General features: G+C 43.2%; 1 protein-coding gene across 2 annotated transcripts in view; it reads right to left on the bottom strand.

The window, feature by feature from the left end:
- Positions 1-11,990: 11,990 nt before the first annotated feature.
- Positions 11,991-17,351, bottom strand: part of BTBD3 (BTB domain containing 3) — a 39,033-nt gene continuing 33,672 nt past the window's right edge. For both annotated transcript variants that reach the window (XM_061209017.1, XM_061209016.1), the window contains one exon: positions 11,991-16,004. In XM_061209017.1, coding sequence (XP_061065000.1) covers positions 14,972-16,004 — 1,033 coding nt within the window. In that variant the 3' untranslated portion in view covers positions 11,991-14,971. The remainder of the gene's footprint in view (positions 16,005-17,351) is intronic.

The following is a 17,351-nucleotide window of genomic DNA, read 5'->3' as shown; positions in this document are numbered from 1 at the left end:
AATTTACATTCTGATTTTTTATTTTATTGCCTTTCCTAGCATTAGATTATTTCATGTGTATGGAACTTTTAGTTTATAGACTTATTTTAAATGAGAGCTCCTCCCCCAAGACACACACCTTCCTTTTATGTGTATCCCTCCCTGTCTGATGTTTTACAGTTGCCTCCACCTGGACCTCTACTCCCACAATTCAGAACTAGATATGAGATGGTGATGCAGAGTCAGTGGGGGCTCAGCTCCTGGTCTCAAGGCTGTGTCTCTGCCATCCACCTCCCCATTCCTACACTTGCCAGCAGGACAAAGCAAGGCAAAGCTCTTCCCCATGGATCCCCTTAACCCTTGCAAATCAATCAAGGGGACATGCCTACCTAGAACCCTTGCTTCAATCTCTGTATCATGTAGTATCTGGTTTTCTGGAATTCTCTGTCTTCATGGCCTCAAGTTCACTTCCTCATGAGGACAGCCCAGGCCAGGAGTTGTGCACCTCTAGGCCCCAGGGTTGGCCAAAGGGTAGCTTTTTGGTGTTGGACTGGGATGGACAGAGTTGAATGTGTGGGCTAAGGAGACGACACATGAACAAGGAGACTCCTTGTGCTACAAGATAAAGACAGGGTTCTAGGAGAAAAGATGTGGGCTGTGGGCAGGAGCCCAGGAGCCGGGGACCACCTCTCCTCCACCACCACATTCCCTGGTGCAGAACTCTGAGGGGTTAAGGATTCGAAATTTGAACCTGGCCTTACAGATTGCTACAAAGTCGTTATCTGTCAAGGTAGAATGCTAGAACATATTTTATCTAGCTGTTACTAGACTTATAACTGTTAATATTTAGACACATAATATGCAGGTAGCCATTTGTACAATTGCCCTGGGCCGTATAACTCTTTGGGTTGGGCATGGCTAAATGGAGGGTCTGAGGTGGAGGGGCTGGTGGTGCTACTTCCAGAAGCCAGAATATCTCAGACTCAACTCCAGTCCACATAAACCCTCGCTGCACTTGTAATTAAAATTTGTTAAAATTAGATTATGTTGCCACCAGGGGAACTGTAAGAATGCCCTAATGAAATCATGATCTAAACGTCCAGGCTTCTCCCAGATATGATTAACAAAGATCAAGAATGTAGAATGCTTTTCCCATTTAATTAAGTATTTTATGAAGTAGGAGTCTTCACTTAAGCAACTAAGCATAAATGTCAATCCCTGCATTTAAGTGGATGCATAATTTGTTTTAAAATTCAAAAGTCCCTGCATTTAGGAAAAACTTTGTCTGAGTTATATGATGCCAGAGGTGGGCTGATCACAGAGAACCCTTTGTCCACGTGTAACTAAAAAAGCCAGGTTTACTTTCAAACATGCTTTCAGCTATAAGTTATTGGAGTGGGCCTTGCCAGCCTTGTTAATTAAATTTAGGGGTAAAATGGTCTGTGCCTAGGTATTACCATGCCACGTATGAGCCCTTTGATCCAATTCCTACCACAATTTAACGTAATTTTTATTATGCAAATTTTCAAACATACACAAATACAGATTGTACAATGAAATACATGTGTCCCAGTTCAAAGATTATCAACATTCTCTTCAATTTTTTGTTTGGTGGTAATTCTACAGTTCCACAATTTTCAAACTGAATCCTCTTGTTGACTGAAGGCAATGGGTTTCTTCTTGGTTTGGGATTGCTTTGACTTTATTTCTTTATTTTTCTTTATTTATTGTGCCACCTGTGTGATTCATCTTTCTTTGTGCCATCAGAAGGATGAGGACTGGGGCCAGCACATAAATAAATGATTTCATCCCAGTTAGGGGTTTTCACAGAACTCTTGTTTGGACACTCTTCTCCCCCTCCCCATTATTGTGCAAATGTCTCCATTGTTAACCAGAAAGGAAAATGCTTCTGGGAAGAAATTGGAAAGATGACATCAATTTAACACTCCCTTTGGGGGTTAGCTCAAAATGACAGGGCAGCAGGAAGCAGTAGAAAAAGCTTCCCCCACAAGAGAAACTAAATGATTCTGAGAGCTGCTCCCAATCAGGCGTGGTACTGACTAGGCCCTGATAATGACTTATGAAAGACTGCTTTCTGGTGGCACTTGGTAATTCGTTTTTCTAACCAGGGCGTCTTAGCGGGAGTTTGGGAAGACTGCATAGCTACTATGTAAATGGCAGGCACGTGGCAAAGCCAGAGAACCAGCTCCTTTTATTTACTTAGGCTGTAAGAAGCCACGTGTCCTGCCTTTCCTTGTCCACGGGCCGGTCGGGGATCAGGGGTCTGGCTCCAGTGGCCTCTGTCCCCACCTGCCCTCATCACTATGACAGGGAGTCTGCGGCCTCTTCCGCGGCTCTGCCCCTCCCTGTTCTCCCACCCACGGTGAAGTGCTCTTGTACTGTGAGAGGCGAACGCTGTTCCGCAAGAGAAAACTCCCTCACCTCCACACCTGCGCTGATGAAGGTGGGGATGGGGGTGGGGCGGGAATGGGCTGGGTTGCCCAGGTTCAAGGGTGAGAGCTGGGAGCCAGTGAGCAGCGGTGGGACGACGACACCACTGAGGAAAGAAGGACAGCAAAGGGAGGGATGTGTGCAAGCCGAGAGGGCCTCTGGCCCCCCGTGGGAGGCCGACTTCACCCGGCCTGAGGGGTGGGCCGTCTCAGAGCAGGAAGGAAAACTCGACCCCATCCTCTGAGGCTGCCATGAGCCGGACTTGGTTCTTTCTGGTGAAGGACACAGAGTCCACACATCTTTTCAGCTGCTCCAAGGCCTGAGGGCAACACTTCACAAAAAAGGAGCCAACGATGGCCTAGTTTCCCGCCTCAACCCCTGAATGGCTGCTGGGTCTGGCCTGCACTCTGGGCCCTGTTTGGAGGTCCAGAAACTGAAGAGCCCTTGAGAAACAGCCCTGAGAAGGCCATTCATGGGACTCTAGCGAAAGGCTTGGCAAGCCGACAAAGGCTCCTTACAGAGAGTAGGAGATGGGCCAGGGAGGTCTAAGGCAGCCATGTCCAAAACCCCCCCGGCTTGTCCACTACTCAGTGTCACTCCCTCCACCCAAGGAAGTCCACTGCTTTCCTTTACCCTCCTTCCAAAGACTTTGCCTCTCAGAGGAAACGGTAGGTCAGTCTCTGTCTCCTCGCCCCACGGCCCTTTTCCTTCCCTGACTTATTTTGCCTGCACCATCCTGCTTCTAGTCACATCCGTGCTCATTTCTGAAGCTGTCATGAGTTGGAGGCCAAGGTGACCTGTGTATGTGGAAGATTTGGTTTTCTCAATCTAATAACTGTTTACCTGGAAAGGTGGAAGTTTCTCTGCAGTTACAGGGAAGAGCTTAGTTCATTTCTTTCCTGACTTCTGAACTCGGTCTGAATAAATGAAACACTAAAGAACGGCAGTAAAACCCACCACAAACATCCAAAATCCACCCCAAATAAGAGTTTTCTTGCACATTTGGTCAGTCAGGACACGGGAATCTTACTGGAAATGGCTGCAGTCTTCGCTCTGCTTGATTAAGCTTTCTCGGGAGCTGTCTGTATAGGGACGCGCCTTTCTCCTGAGTGGAGTGGAAGGGGGCAGGGAAGGGGGATGAGAACCTTAAACATTGTGTAGCTGGGAAGAGGTTTGGCCTGGGAGATGCTCAAATTCAGCCCGGGTTTCTGATTGGGTGGATGACAGCCAATGTCTGGGAAGCCACCGGGTCCCGAGGCTCCCATTCACACTGGATGTTATCTCCAACCCAACTGTACCTACAGTCATGGGATTTTTCTAAGGGGAAGCCTGATTTTTCTAAGGCATGAGCTGCTTCTCTCTTGACTTCTGAGAAACCCATGTGGCAGATAAATCCGAAATTCGAGGAAGGGATGCAGTTCTTCCCCAAATTTAGCAACTCTTTCAGCAATTGAGGCTCTGGCTGGTTACTAATAGTAACCAAGTACAGTTCCTCCATGGGGAATGCAGGATTTGGGATACTCCACCAGTTAAAACTTTCTGTACTGCGGGAGGGGAACAGAGAGAAAGCAGGGGCTCCGACAAGGGAGGGGTTCCTCAGAGAAGAAAGGGACGGAAGCAGAATCAAGGGCATTGCCACATTTCCCCAAAGACCGGAGAGTAAAGAGCTGACTGACAAATGCACGTGTGAGGTGACAAAGCAGTGTTACAAAGGCCACACGGGACACTTGTTCGGTGATACGGTCACAAAAGACAGAGCCGATTAAGCAAGTGCTCGCCAAACAAACCGTAGGAGTTCAGGTGATGTGCCCAGGCCACCAGCGGGTGGGCTCTCCCTAAACTTTTCCACTTGCTGAGCGTCTCCTGGGTGGGTTCCAGGTCAGGGATTCCTGAGGAGATGAGAAAATGAGAAGCTCCCGGTAGAGAAGCTGTGTGAGATTTCCTGCTCACCTGAGACCCCATCCTTTCTCCCTGCTCCAGCCAACCCTCTATGTCTATCCCCCAAGGGTTGGCTGTGCTGTTATATCAAAGTCCAACTCCCTCTTCCCTTCCTGACCCTCTGAGGGCCAACACTCCCTATCCTCCTGTACCTGGAAGAAGCTCTTGGACCATCTTAGGTCTCCTGGGGTGTTGCTGCTAATGATGATGAAGACACACAGAGGGAAAGGCTCCTTACCATCCACCTCCACAACCTTTACTTGTTTTACTAGGGCCTGGCTTCTGAGTACAACTGTACAGCAGTGCTAAAGGGGATGTATGTAAACAAGAGCGGAAGTGATGCTGTAAGTGACAAGACAATCTTGCACTGACGTGTGTACTAACTCCAGGTGAAGGCTCCAGTTTGAGGAGCGGGAGATGATACGGGGGCAAGATGTGGTCTGAGGAGAAGCTACAGCTGTGCCTGGAGGATTCGGGACAAGAAACACTTTCTTGTTAGCAGAACCAACTAGTAACCTGGGGAGGAGACCTGCTAAGTGAATGTTTGGGCAGTTTATGCTGTGAGTACGAGAAAGGGATTCCTTCTCCTCTCCCCTATAAAACAGTCACGTTCACTAATGCTTTTTGCTCAAGTGGATTCTCCGTGGGCAACTTCAGCGGGAATTGAGTCTGGGGTCCAAGTTCGAAGGAGCACAGTGTGTTCACGTGGGCCCCTTCAACATTCAGGTGAAATGCTGTGGCCGCCTCATGGCATAAATGACCCAATCAGCCACCCCCTCCTTATCCACAGCCTTCACCACATGACTTTGCTGCCCTTTTCAGTAAAGAGGTAGAGTCTAATTCCCCACCCCTTGCATCTGGGAGGCCTTCTGACTTGTTCTGGCCGACAGAACACAGCATAAGTGATGACGTGCAAGTTCGGAGCCCAAGCCTCAAGAGGCCTTGCACGTTTCCTCCTGATGCAGGTGACTTTCCTGTGCCTCAGCCGTCGCCACGAGACCACGCCTGGGCTAGCTTTCTGGAGGATGAGTGGCAATCGGAGAAAAGCCACCCCAGCCAACCCTCACACGTGAGGCCAAGTCAGCAGAGCTGCCAAGACAGCCCGCAGCTGTTCCGAACATGGGAGCATAAATGTATTGCAGTGCTACACTGAGCTTGTGTGTGTCTGCTATGCATTATTTTTATTATTTGCATTATATGTATTATTTGTATTTTGCATTTGTACTTTAACAAATGTATTTTAAGAATGTCATTCTGGGGGTCAGGTTGGAGGTAAGAAGAAGAGAACAGGGAGTGGGGGCTACAGAACAGGCTGGGCAGGGGCTCCACCAGGACCAGGGGCGGGAATATCAGCCTGGGTTTGGAGGCTGGGAGAGGAGGTCCCGCAGGCCGAGTGGCCAGCACGTACTTGAAGCAAGTGGAATGTTAGAGAGACAGGGCTCAGAACTGGAGTCCCCAACATGGGCAGGCACTGAGACCAGTTAATGGTGATCAGAACTGAAGCAGGTGGCATGGTCCAGTGGGCCAGAGTTGGGACCAGACACTAATGAAAGGGCTGGGGCTATGAACTCGGGGGTGCAGGTGGAGGGCTGGGGGGTACAGAGAGATTGACAAAGAGTGAGCTCAACAAACAGAGCTCAGGGTCAAGAAGTCAGGGAGTCAGAGGCTGGGTCTTCCGAAACCCCTAGTTTATTTCATCCGCTAACGCAGACTGGGGTTGTTTGGGGTGAGCTTCAGGGTTCATGGGTTCGGAACATAAGCATCAGACTGATTTCAGGGTGTGCGTATGGTGCCAGAGCCCCCAGCAGGGAACAGGGTGCTGAAGCTAAATGTCCATGTGGGTGTATTTTTTTCAGCACATTTTCTACACCAGGGGTTCTCAACCTTTCACGGGCATCAGAGTCCCTCATACCTGCTCTCAGCTTCACATAAACACGACTGGCCCCTAAATGAGAATCTCTGGGGGGTAAGGCTCCTGAGGGCTTATTTTGCAAAACAGAGAACCCAGAACAAGGGACCAGAAACTAACTTACAGGAAACCAAGGCCCAGCACTGGCTCAGGACTAGGTAAGCCTACAGATGGAGGACATTGTGGGGAGGGCAGGTGGAGAGCCACCCACAGTGGGGGACACGGACTCGGAGATGCTGGGGCTTCTGACACACCTGTGTTTACCTGAATAAAAACAATTAGCCCTTCAAATATTCCCTGTAATATTCACATCACTCATAATGAAGGTCAAACCTGTTTTCAACACACAGCAAATAATGTCAAAGCTAAAACTGATTTTAATCCCCAAATACTTGGAGAAGGGGTTATATCCAAAATTGTCTAAGACTGTAAGCCAAGAAAAAAGAGCTTATTTTGACTCCAGCAGAACTAGCAAAGGGGACATTCTTTCACCTGCAAAATGACTCCTCCTGGAAGATGTCTTCAAAAGGTCTTTCGAAAACCCGCTGTGTACTCTTTTACAGAGTAATTTTCTGAATCCTAATTTCCTAGCTTTGAAGGCATCTGACATGCTAGAATCCACCTACCTCAGTTCTCTCATTAACATGACAGAATTTAAATACTTACTAGACATACAGCTAAAATATGAGAATTCTTCAACAATATAGCTCTTTGTAACTTTATATACTCCCTACGTATTGGCCATAGTTTATTTAAAAGAACAGCAACAAAATGACCCTTTTTAATTGTCTGCATTGACAACTTTTTAAAAGTGTGTGTAAACTAAAACTGGTTCGCATAAAGGCACATATGAAGGAAATGCATGGGTTTAATTTGTGGCCTTTTATATTTTGTTTCACTTAACAACACTTTTATGATACTTCCTGTTTGCCAGGTACTGTCACAAGTGCTTTAGAAATATTAGTTAATCATCATAATAACCCTATTAGGAAGCACTATTATTACTGCCCTCTTTCTTGAGGAAACTGAGGCTCAGAGATGTTAAGTAACTTGCCTGAATTCACACGCAGCTAGAGCTTCAAATCCAGGCAGTGTGCCTGCAGTCTAAGTTATAAGCCAGCACCCTAAGTTGACTCTCTTTGTTTTTCTTTCTTCCTAAAAGAATCTTAGAAACAAGGGTGGGTACCTATAAACCATCTACAGAGGAAGGTAGAGTAAAAACTGTTTTCTTTCCCTTTCCATAAGGTTAAATATAAAGCAAGAGGCTTCATTCCAACTTCACAAGCCCCCTTTTGACTGGATGTCACAGCCACTGCAGCCTGGTTGTCTCTCCTCAATGTTTCTAGAATCTTCATCCTTCTCTCCATTTCCCGGCCCCCTTTGATCTTTGCTTGCATTACTCACAGCCCTACCCTTTCCTCCTGCCTCCAGTCTAATCCAGTCTACCCTTCCCTAAGTTCAGAAAGATGTTTTTAAAACACGAAACTGCTGTCTCATCTCAAACCTCTTCAATGTCACTGCTTTTTTCTGTGGATAAAAGCCAAATAATTCAGCCCAATATGTGAAGTGCTCCACGTTCCTGTCCGGTTCATCATCCTGCTCCAAGGCTGGCACACAGCAGACGGCCTCGTTCTCCCATGGGTACCCTTTACTTGAGCCATATCCAGCTGTTCCCAATCCTATCCCCCTGCTGTTTCTCTCCTGGAATTCCCTTCATCCCTATCCCTTCCCTCTAATTTGCGTCATCAGTCTACACTACATAATTCTGCACTAGATAATTCTAATGCATCCTTCAAAACCCAGCTCAAGCATCACTTTTTCTTCCACCCAAGGCTGATTGGTCCACCCAAGGCTTTCCATTGGTCCCATAGCAGCCAAGGCATTTCTCTACTGCCCCTTAACCCTACTGGTTTATTTCTGTACTGGCCCCTCCCTGACATATCACTCACCTATATGGGTGCTACTCAAAGTATGATCTGCAGACAACAGTGTCGGTCAGCATCATGTGGACGCTCCTTGGAGAGGCAATTTCTCAGGCCCCACCCAAGACCAACCCAATCAGAGGGCAGAGGCCAGCAATGCACAATCCTCTGTGCTAACAGCACAGCAGCACTGCAATGGACCAGAAGCTTCTGAAAGCACTCACCTTGTCTCCTAGCACCTCTTACTGCCTGGGATGAAACAAAGAATCCACGAATGATCAATGAATGAATGAACGTTGAGTTAATCCTCTGAATGATTCATTAAACCTGATATGTCTTTCCTGGGGAGCTACATTATCCAAGAAACAGTAAATACTAAAAACTCTTTAGTCCACTTATGCCTCCAAATATTCTTAGAATTGAAATTTTTCTTGAACTTTGAATCGGATAAGGCTCAGGTGTTCTGAGGGTTTGTTTCAGCACTATTGGAAGAGATGCTGAAATAACTTTTAAGTTTAGGGCTGGTTAAGGCATGCACAAAAGTGAAAATTTCATAAGATGCATAGAATGTCTCTCAAAAAGTACATTTTTATGTATGCTACTATATAGCAGAAGGTAGTACCCTCCATTTCAAGCTTTGAAAGATTGTTTGAAGCTTCCTTAAATAGTCATTATCTTCCCTTTGATTATATTTTGAACATAATAGTTTAGGAATAAAAATGCAAATTGTACAGCCACAGTAAAGACTGCTATATATCATAATATTTCACAGACTTCTCCAGTTTCTCACAAAACAGTCTTTATGCTGTATGCTATTGCAGCACTTATTAAAATTAACAAGGCCTACAATGAGGTAACACCTCACACCAGTCAGAATCGCCATCATCCAAAAGTCTAAAAGTAACAAATGCTGGAGAGAGTGTAGAGAAAAGGGGACTCTCCTACACTTCTGGTGGGAATGTAAATTGATGCAGCCACTATGGAAAACAGTATGGAGGTTCCTCAAAAAACTAAAAATAGAGTTGCCATATGATCCAGCAATCCCACTCCTGGGCATATATCTGGACAAAACTTTAATTGGAAAAGATACATGCACCCCTATGTTCATAGCAGCACTATTTACAATAGCAAAGACATGGAAGCAACCTAAATGTCCATCAACAGATGAGCGGATAAAGATGTGGTATATATACAATGGAATAGTACTCAGCCATAAGAAAGGATGAAATAATGCCATTTGCAGCAACATGGATGGACCTAGAGATTACCATACTAAATCAAGTAAGTCTGAAACAGAATACCATATGGTATCACTTATATGTGGAATCTAAAATACGACATAAATGAACTTATCCAAGAAACAGAAACAGACCCACAGACAGAGACAGACTTGTGGTTGCCAAGGGGGAGGGGGTGGGGGAGTGATGGATTGGGAGTTTGAGATTAGCAGATGCAAACTATATGGACATACAACATAGTATATATAGTATATATATATATATATATATACTATATGGATACTATATGGATAAACAACAAGGTCCTACTGTATAGCACAGGGAACTATATTCAATATTTTATAATAAACCATAATGGAAAAGAATATGAAAGAGAATATATATACGTATAACTGAGTCACTTTGCTGTACAGCAGAAACTAACGCAACATTGTAAATCAACTATAATTCAATAAAATAAATTTTTAAAAAATTAAATTAAATTAACAAGGCCACTAGGATGACTTTTAAAAATTTTCCAGGTACAATTTCATTCCTCTAAAACAAATTGATGTAAAAGAGATAGTCTATTAAATATAAACTGTTCACCTAAGTCATAAAAACAAAAAAATACACCTTCATTTTGAAATAATTTTCTGTACTGCTGTTGCATTAAGTGAAAAATTCATCCTTAAATTCTAAAGCACAGCCTCTCTTCACAGCACTTAGCTCCGTTACTACCAAGAACAGCTTAAAGAGGAATCAGCAGGAGCAAACTAACATTTCAGTGGTAGTAGTCTAATAGGCAACTTTAATTATGTCCTGTACACAAAGTACACATTTCACAAAGTAAAGGGTGGGTGTTTTGTTTAACTATGTATCTTGAAGTGAGGAACTTGTTAGAAGCTCAAGTATAAAATAGTAGCATCTGCTGGCAAAACTGCTGTCCAATGGACATTTAAGTAAACAGGCAAATAGAAAACTACCATTATAAGGACATTTAAGATCTGCATAAATAGGAATTGCACCTTCCCCACCGCCCTCACTCAAAAAAGGCTCAGAAGAAGAAACAGAGGGGAGATGCCCAGTTGGGAAAAGGTACCCAACGGTTCTTCAGTGACTGATCTACAGATGCTAGTGTCTTACACTGCTTGGTGTGTGACAAGGTGAACCACTGTCTTCCTCTCTTCCTCAAAAGTATTTTCTTCTCACCTACCTGACCCTATCTTGGTTGAGAAACTTTTCTCACCAGTGCTTAGGTTGGTTATGGAAATAAACAAAGAGGTTCTATTGTTGAAATTTCCCCCTGGTTTTAGTTTTGTTAGATGATCTATTCTAAAAAGTGGAGGATAACATGAAGTTTTGAGCAAAGGAAGTAGTTGGTCAATAAATGTAAATGGCTCAGAAAAAAAGGCTGAAATCTATTAATTATTGATAGAAATCAAAAGCGTCGTCATCTACTGCAGCATCTCAAAGGCACGCGCAGTCCTCTCTAACAAACACTTAAGGTACCCCCAGTTTTCAGGGCCACTTGCTTGTTTCGGCCTCTTAAGTTTCATGCTATTTAGTTCCTCAGGAATGCTTTTCTCCTTCCTGTTTTTTCCCAAGTTTAAGTCCATGGCTTTTGTAGGCAAGCCAAAGAGTCAACTGGGAAGAAAGTGCAATTTCAATGACATTTTGATCCTGAGTGCCGACAGAAGAGGATCATTTCCAATTGTCTTGGGATATTGAAAACAAACACATGTGGATTAAGTTTAAAGAGCACCAGAAGAGATAATGGCTAAGACTTTCCTGGATTAAAGATCTTTGCAATCCAGGTTGTATCTGTAATTACGCTGATGAGAATGGGTATTTCCAGTTCTCTTACTCTTTGGAATAATTCCAAAAATCCTTTGAGTAGGTATGCTATAGAAACTGAACTATGAGTAGATGAAGTAGTTAAGCAAATACACAGAGTTTCACAATAAACTCCAGTATAAAAGTAACAGAAAGCTGTAGTAAAAAAAAAAAAAGTACGTGTGTGTATAATTATATATGAGTGTGTGTGTGTGTGTATATGTACTTGATATAGGGAAATATAACGGAAAACTAGTTGAGGACATAAAAATTATATTCACAATTGTCATATGACATTTATCTTTTTTATTCCTAAACGTAAGCAATTATAACAAAGCAGGAATAAGCAGCAGCACTGGTCACATCCAAAGCTAGATGTGATCTGGTATCAACAGCCCAGAGTACAGGGAGATCTACAAGACATTTGAGCAACTCTACCCAGAATGCCAGCCAACCACAAACTCCATTCCTGGAATATAAATGTATCCATTCACTCCCTCTCATCAACTTAACAGTCAGGCTTTCCACAATGCAACTGATTAACATATTCATTGTTCTTGTATGCTTTTGCCTCAGATTTTTACTTCTTTAGGGATCAAGGATATGTGAATAACTTAGCAAACAAATGCTCCTGAAAGAACCATCTCTGTAAATTATAAGTGGCACCAAAAGTGCCAGAATGAGTTTTTTTTTTTTTTACTATTTCAAGGGACCTACAAAAATGCTAAGGAAAACAAATCTATGAACCAGTTTTATTTTATTTTCACTTAACATGATTATATACATTCATGTGTCTAACAAGATCTGCACTGTTACATTAAAAATACAGTACAATAACATTCAACATGAGGTACTTCATATTTATATATTTTTCCTTCATAAATAATGCTGTAAGCTACTGAATTCAAGCACACTGATGCACAAGTGGCTAGTGTCTTGAATTAGCGAGCTTATTTAAACACCTTAAAAAAAAGACAGTTCAGTGCAACAGTTATGTAGAAATTAGACCATTTACTTAAATACTATATTAAGATATGCTTAAAGAATGTTACATTAGAACTGCTAGCCTAGTTCCCCTTATCCCCAGGAAATAAACAATGACAAAGACTGCCAGATACACTGGGAAAATCATCTATAGGGCATTGTTTAATAAAGTTGCGTTTATACACTACAGTTGCCCGCCTTGTCAGAACAATGGTTTCTAGTTTTAAAAGCTACAAAATTTGAGATGACCAAAGAAAATAAAGCAAGCACATTACTTAGCCTTAATTCCATGTCATTGAAAATGCAGAAGGGAGAATAGGGATTTAAAAGATAAAATTTTCTTGTTTTAAATACAACTTTCAAATTTAACCCACAGATCTTGGCACCAGCCAATCAGATGATGGATGGGTTTTGTTTTTTTTTCTTTTTCAGGTGATAGTAATTAATATAAAATTAAGTTCTTCCACACCTAGTGTACAGGATCTCACGTGGCTCTCACCCAGCGGTTCCCCAGCCTCTGGAGGGCAGCTACTAACAGGAGCACTGACCATGGGTGTTACTGAATGAACAATCTTCACTCTAAGGTTATCACACCCACCGCCAACAATCTGATATGATGAAATTAGTGTCAAATAAAGTTTCTTCTCCTCTGGCTTAAAAATGAGTGCCTTCTAATTAGGTATATAGTCTACCAATTTGCAAAGTAACTATGAGTTACCGAAATGTTTAACCATAATTTATAAATAATACCCTTTGTAGAAGCATTTTTTAAATTGAAAACGTACCTTTATTTCATAGTTTGCCAAAACTACTGTCATCTTGCTAATAAGAAATAATTGTTAGATAATTTTGGAAAGTTGTCCTGGGAATACTCATCTATAATCACCATAATAGCTTTTGATCATCTGCGCTAACACACATAGGTAATGGTAAAGGTGATTAAAACGTTTCCCGTAATCCAGTGTTCTCCTCCATCAGGGAAGCCGGCCGAAGCAACAAGCCCACGTCTACAGGGGGACAAGTGGCCCAGAAGCACAGGCGGTCACTCACTGGGGCCCAGCTGGGGCCAGCAGGGGGACCATTTCTGTCCCAGCCCTCACTGACCAGGCAGGGAGGAGACAATTCCTGAGCTGGCACGCACCTGAACGCGCACGGGCACCCACGCACACACCCACCCCAGGACTAACCCCTGCTCCAGAGCCAACTTCGGGTTCACAGAGCAGGAGAAGGAGGCGGCCAGCGACCACACTCTGGGTGGCGGGGAAGCCATCTCAGGATCACGCTGGGCAGAAAAGCTGCCCAGAAACACATGGATACTTCAACTGGGAGTGAAACACAGTGGACACCACCAGGGTCACGGGCACTAAGCCAGCACAAGCCTTCGCTGAAGGAGAATGTTTTGATGCGCTTTTCCCTCCTTTGTTTACATTATCCGTGGACAAATAAGAGAGCTGGATGTGATGCTGAGGCAGTGACTATTAGGTATCATCAAGTGTATCGCTCTAGACCATTTTCTAAAAACCCTGCAGGCATATATTGGCACTTTAAGATGGCCAGAGGCCAGATTCTAGCAGTCCAGGAACAGGACAGAATTATAATTAACTAAGAAGATACAATGTGGTCAAAGTAGATCCGGTGAAGTACATTTCAGATTTAAAAAAAAAAAAAAAAATCAATGAATAAAATATCTTATTACATTAACATGTGGCGCTACAAAACTAATTGTTATTCCATTCATCTAAAGAATTGTTTGGTCCTCTTTTCATGGGAAGAAGGGAAAAGGAATTCTACACAGTACAACTTTTGAAAACCCGCAAATGGCAGGGATCAGAATCTAAGCAGGGAAAAGGGTCTGACTTTTTCAAACTCTGTATTATAATATGTCATCAATTAAAGTATTTGTTGTATGGGACTTTTTTAGGCTTCCTTTTAAAACCGTTTTAGTTTAAATTAATAGGCCTGCAACTTTTTCCTAATGACAATAAAATTTTATAATTTAGTTACTTCTAAAAGAAGTCTCTGTACTGCAATATTCTGTCTTCTAAACTAAAAGAATATAAATCTGTTTGTAGCAAAAGTCATGACCTAAAACTTCCAATTTCTTACTTGCTTACTTTACATTGACACTTTGCAGTTTAAAATTTAACAATCTTATGAATTTAGGATTTAAGAAAAAGCAATGCCCAAAAGTAAAATATTTAAAAGGAAATAAAATAAGAAGGTAAAGGTGACTACTGTCTACTTTCTAAATTATTAATTATCAAGCAAAACGTCTTTCAAAATTGTACACTGAGGTTTATCTGATTTTCGGGAAGTGAGGGGTTCTGTTTAAAAATAATTCTTGTTATTGTTATTTTAGACTATTTATTCCTATTTAAAATAAAGCCCAAAAGGGAATTTGAGGTGATCTGAAAATTTTCCTAAGAGGGACAAAACTGGGAGGTCAGTGGGGCAGTTGGAAAAGAACTCAAAAATCTCCCCAGATGTATAGATCCAACTCTAAGAAACACAAGCCTTGATGAGAACTTGGCTCTAAATTTTAGACATAGAGTTAAAAGCTGAATGCCGCATTTTTGTCTGTACATAATTAAAAGGTTGAAAGAAATTAGAACCTGCCTACAGCTCCGTTCATTACAAATTACCTGCGCTGATCGCATATCTGCAGCCGAGCTAAGCATCAAGCAAGGAGGAGTGTGGTGTGCACCTCAGAGCCCGCACTGCTCCGGGAAGCGTGCTCAAGCGTAGAATATAAGTTCGGGGATCTGGCCCCCCTGCACCCCGGTGCCGTTGGTGCTGTCCGACGAGCACTGGAACTGGACGGTGACTTTGCCACACTGAACTTCCGTCATGCCTTCCTGTCCAAAGTAGCTGAGCTCATTGCCGTCCAGGATCACGCTGGCCGTGTAGAAGGTGTCCGGCTCAATCTGCACCGGGTACTCAAACCACACGGGGAAGGTGTTGCTGGAGCCGTCTGAGAAGTACTTGCTCAAGTTCTGCCCCAGGACGACGCCCTGCCGCTTGAGTTCGATCTTGGCGCTGTACTCGGCCGAGCCGCAGCTGGAGCCGTACAGCCCGAAGCCCGCGATGAACACCCTCTTGTCGACGGCGAACTGGATGCTGTCGCAGCGGCCCCGGTAGCGCCACTGGTTGCTCCGGTAGGCGCACGACTGGAAACGGTGGCAGCGTTGCGGGACGAGGCCCTTGCGGGCTTTGCTCACGAACTGCAGCTCGGGCTTCTTGGCCGCGGTGTACCAAAGGAAGATGTCGTTGGTCTCGTTCAGAGTTAAGACTCCAGACTGTGCAGCACCGTTTGCAAAATCGTCCAGGGCCATGGTCGGGATGCGGATCAAGTAAAGCGCCTTCCCGAGGACCTTGCGCTTGTTTTCAATGCTCAAAGCCAGATCTTGTCGCTGGCATTCCACTTCAGCCCAGTTGAGAGCTGCCTCGAAAACCACAATTTCTTTGGCATTCAGAGTTTCCCTGCGGAGGATACTTTCTAGTGTCTGGAAGTCAATATCACAGAACCCCTCAGACTTGAGAGCGAGCTCGGCCTGGGCGTCGATCACCTCCCAGCACCGCTGGGTCAGGTCCGGCTCCTCAAACAGGCAGCTCTGGGACAGGAGGACGCAGGCGTTCTTGGCGCTCAGGCTGGTCTCCAGGAAATTGACGCAGGCCCGGGCGAGGTGAGGGACGATGTACTTTTTGGCAGCATAAAGAGTGGCCAAGACTGTGTCAGCAGCCAAGTCAATTTCATCACAATAGATGTATCTGCAAGAAAGAGCGCTGCATGTACATGGAATTTTCACAAAAATGAGCGTGTCCAGTGAGAAAAGATGTAACTACTTTCAAGTTAGTTCCAAGAAAATCATCTTATGGGACAGTTATTACAAACATGATTAGACATTAAAGCAACATCTGAAATACATTCATAAGTTATTAATATTTCAACTTAGTAGAAAGTTTGTATTATTAAAGACATTAACTTCATGTAACCATTCTAGCCTCTATTTTAAAGCTACAAAAATAGAAGATACTAGAACTGTTTGAGAAGGGACTGAAATCAAAAATAGTGAATATGAGGGAAAAATATAGCAAAATTCTATTATATATACTATACTATATTTAGTTAAAAATAACCCCCATATGTTTTAGGAGAAATATATGTATGTAGACTTACTTAAAAATGTTTCCGCAAATTCAGATGGAAACAAGTATCTTTAATATCAATACTATAATGTTAGCAATGATTGCATCTTGACGCTATTATATAAGAATGACTTGGATTTTCCTTAAACACAAAACAAAACCTGATCTTAAGATATTTTTCAAGTAGTTCCAAGTTCAGTAGACTTTTAAATATGGGCTCCAATGCTATCTTCCAGTTAACTTTACATAGAATCCAAGGCAGGCTTTGTATCTGGCTTTTTTTTTTTTTTAACTCTAAATTCTTTCTTCTCCCCCACACATTCCTTCCACCTTCAGAATTAAAGAATACATTATTTCCAGATATACTTAATTAAAAAACAAAGTAAGAAAGTCTAAGTATGCACTATTTGTGTGCTTCTGTGAAGTGTCCCCATTTCAGGAGATAAGACACTTCTTATTGTTTTGGGGGACAGTGGCAGTCTCCCAAGATGGTATGTAAAGATAGAAATCATCTGCTTCTTTTAGATGCTGTGGCTAAGAGATAGTAAGAACTACACATGAGTAAAAAATACATACTAATAACATAATTAAAAAATTTTTCTAGCTAAGGTGTTTAGCTACTTGCTGTGACATTTTCCTTAGTGAAACACATATAACAGGAAATAAGCAATAGCTTCTGTAAGAAAGTACAAAAATATAAGGATGGCAATGAGAAAAATGACCACAATCATGAATGGAACCTGAATTTTTTTCTTCCAGGAAGCCCTTACTCTTTTCTGATAGACTAAGCCAGCCACTGGCAAGATGGCAAGACTGCTCGACTAAATACCTGCAGCACCAGGACCGTGGGGAGGATTCTGCAGCGCGGTCAGCACTTTGTAGCTCTTACCCTGGAACTGGCAAGTGAGCAGTCTTCCCTTTTTCTTGACAGCCCCCTTTCCAGGAGTACTGGCTACTCACCCACAATGC

Source organism: Eubalaena glacialis, chromosome 13, assembly GCF_028564815.1.
Source record: "Eubalaena glacialis isolate mEubGla1 chromosome 13, mEubGla1.1.hap2.+ XY, whole genome shotgun sequence".
NCBI classification, from domain to species: Eukaryota; Metazoa; Chordata; class Mammalia; order Artiodactyla; family Balaenidae; genus Eubalaena; species Eubalaena glacialis.
This window is presented reverse-complemented; position numbering and strand designations above follow the sequence as displayed.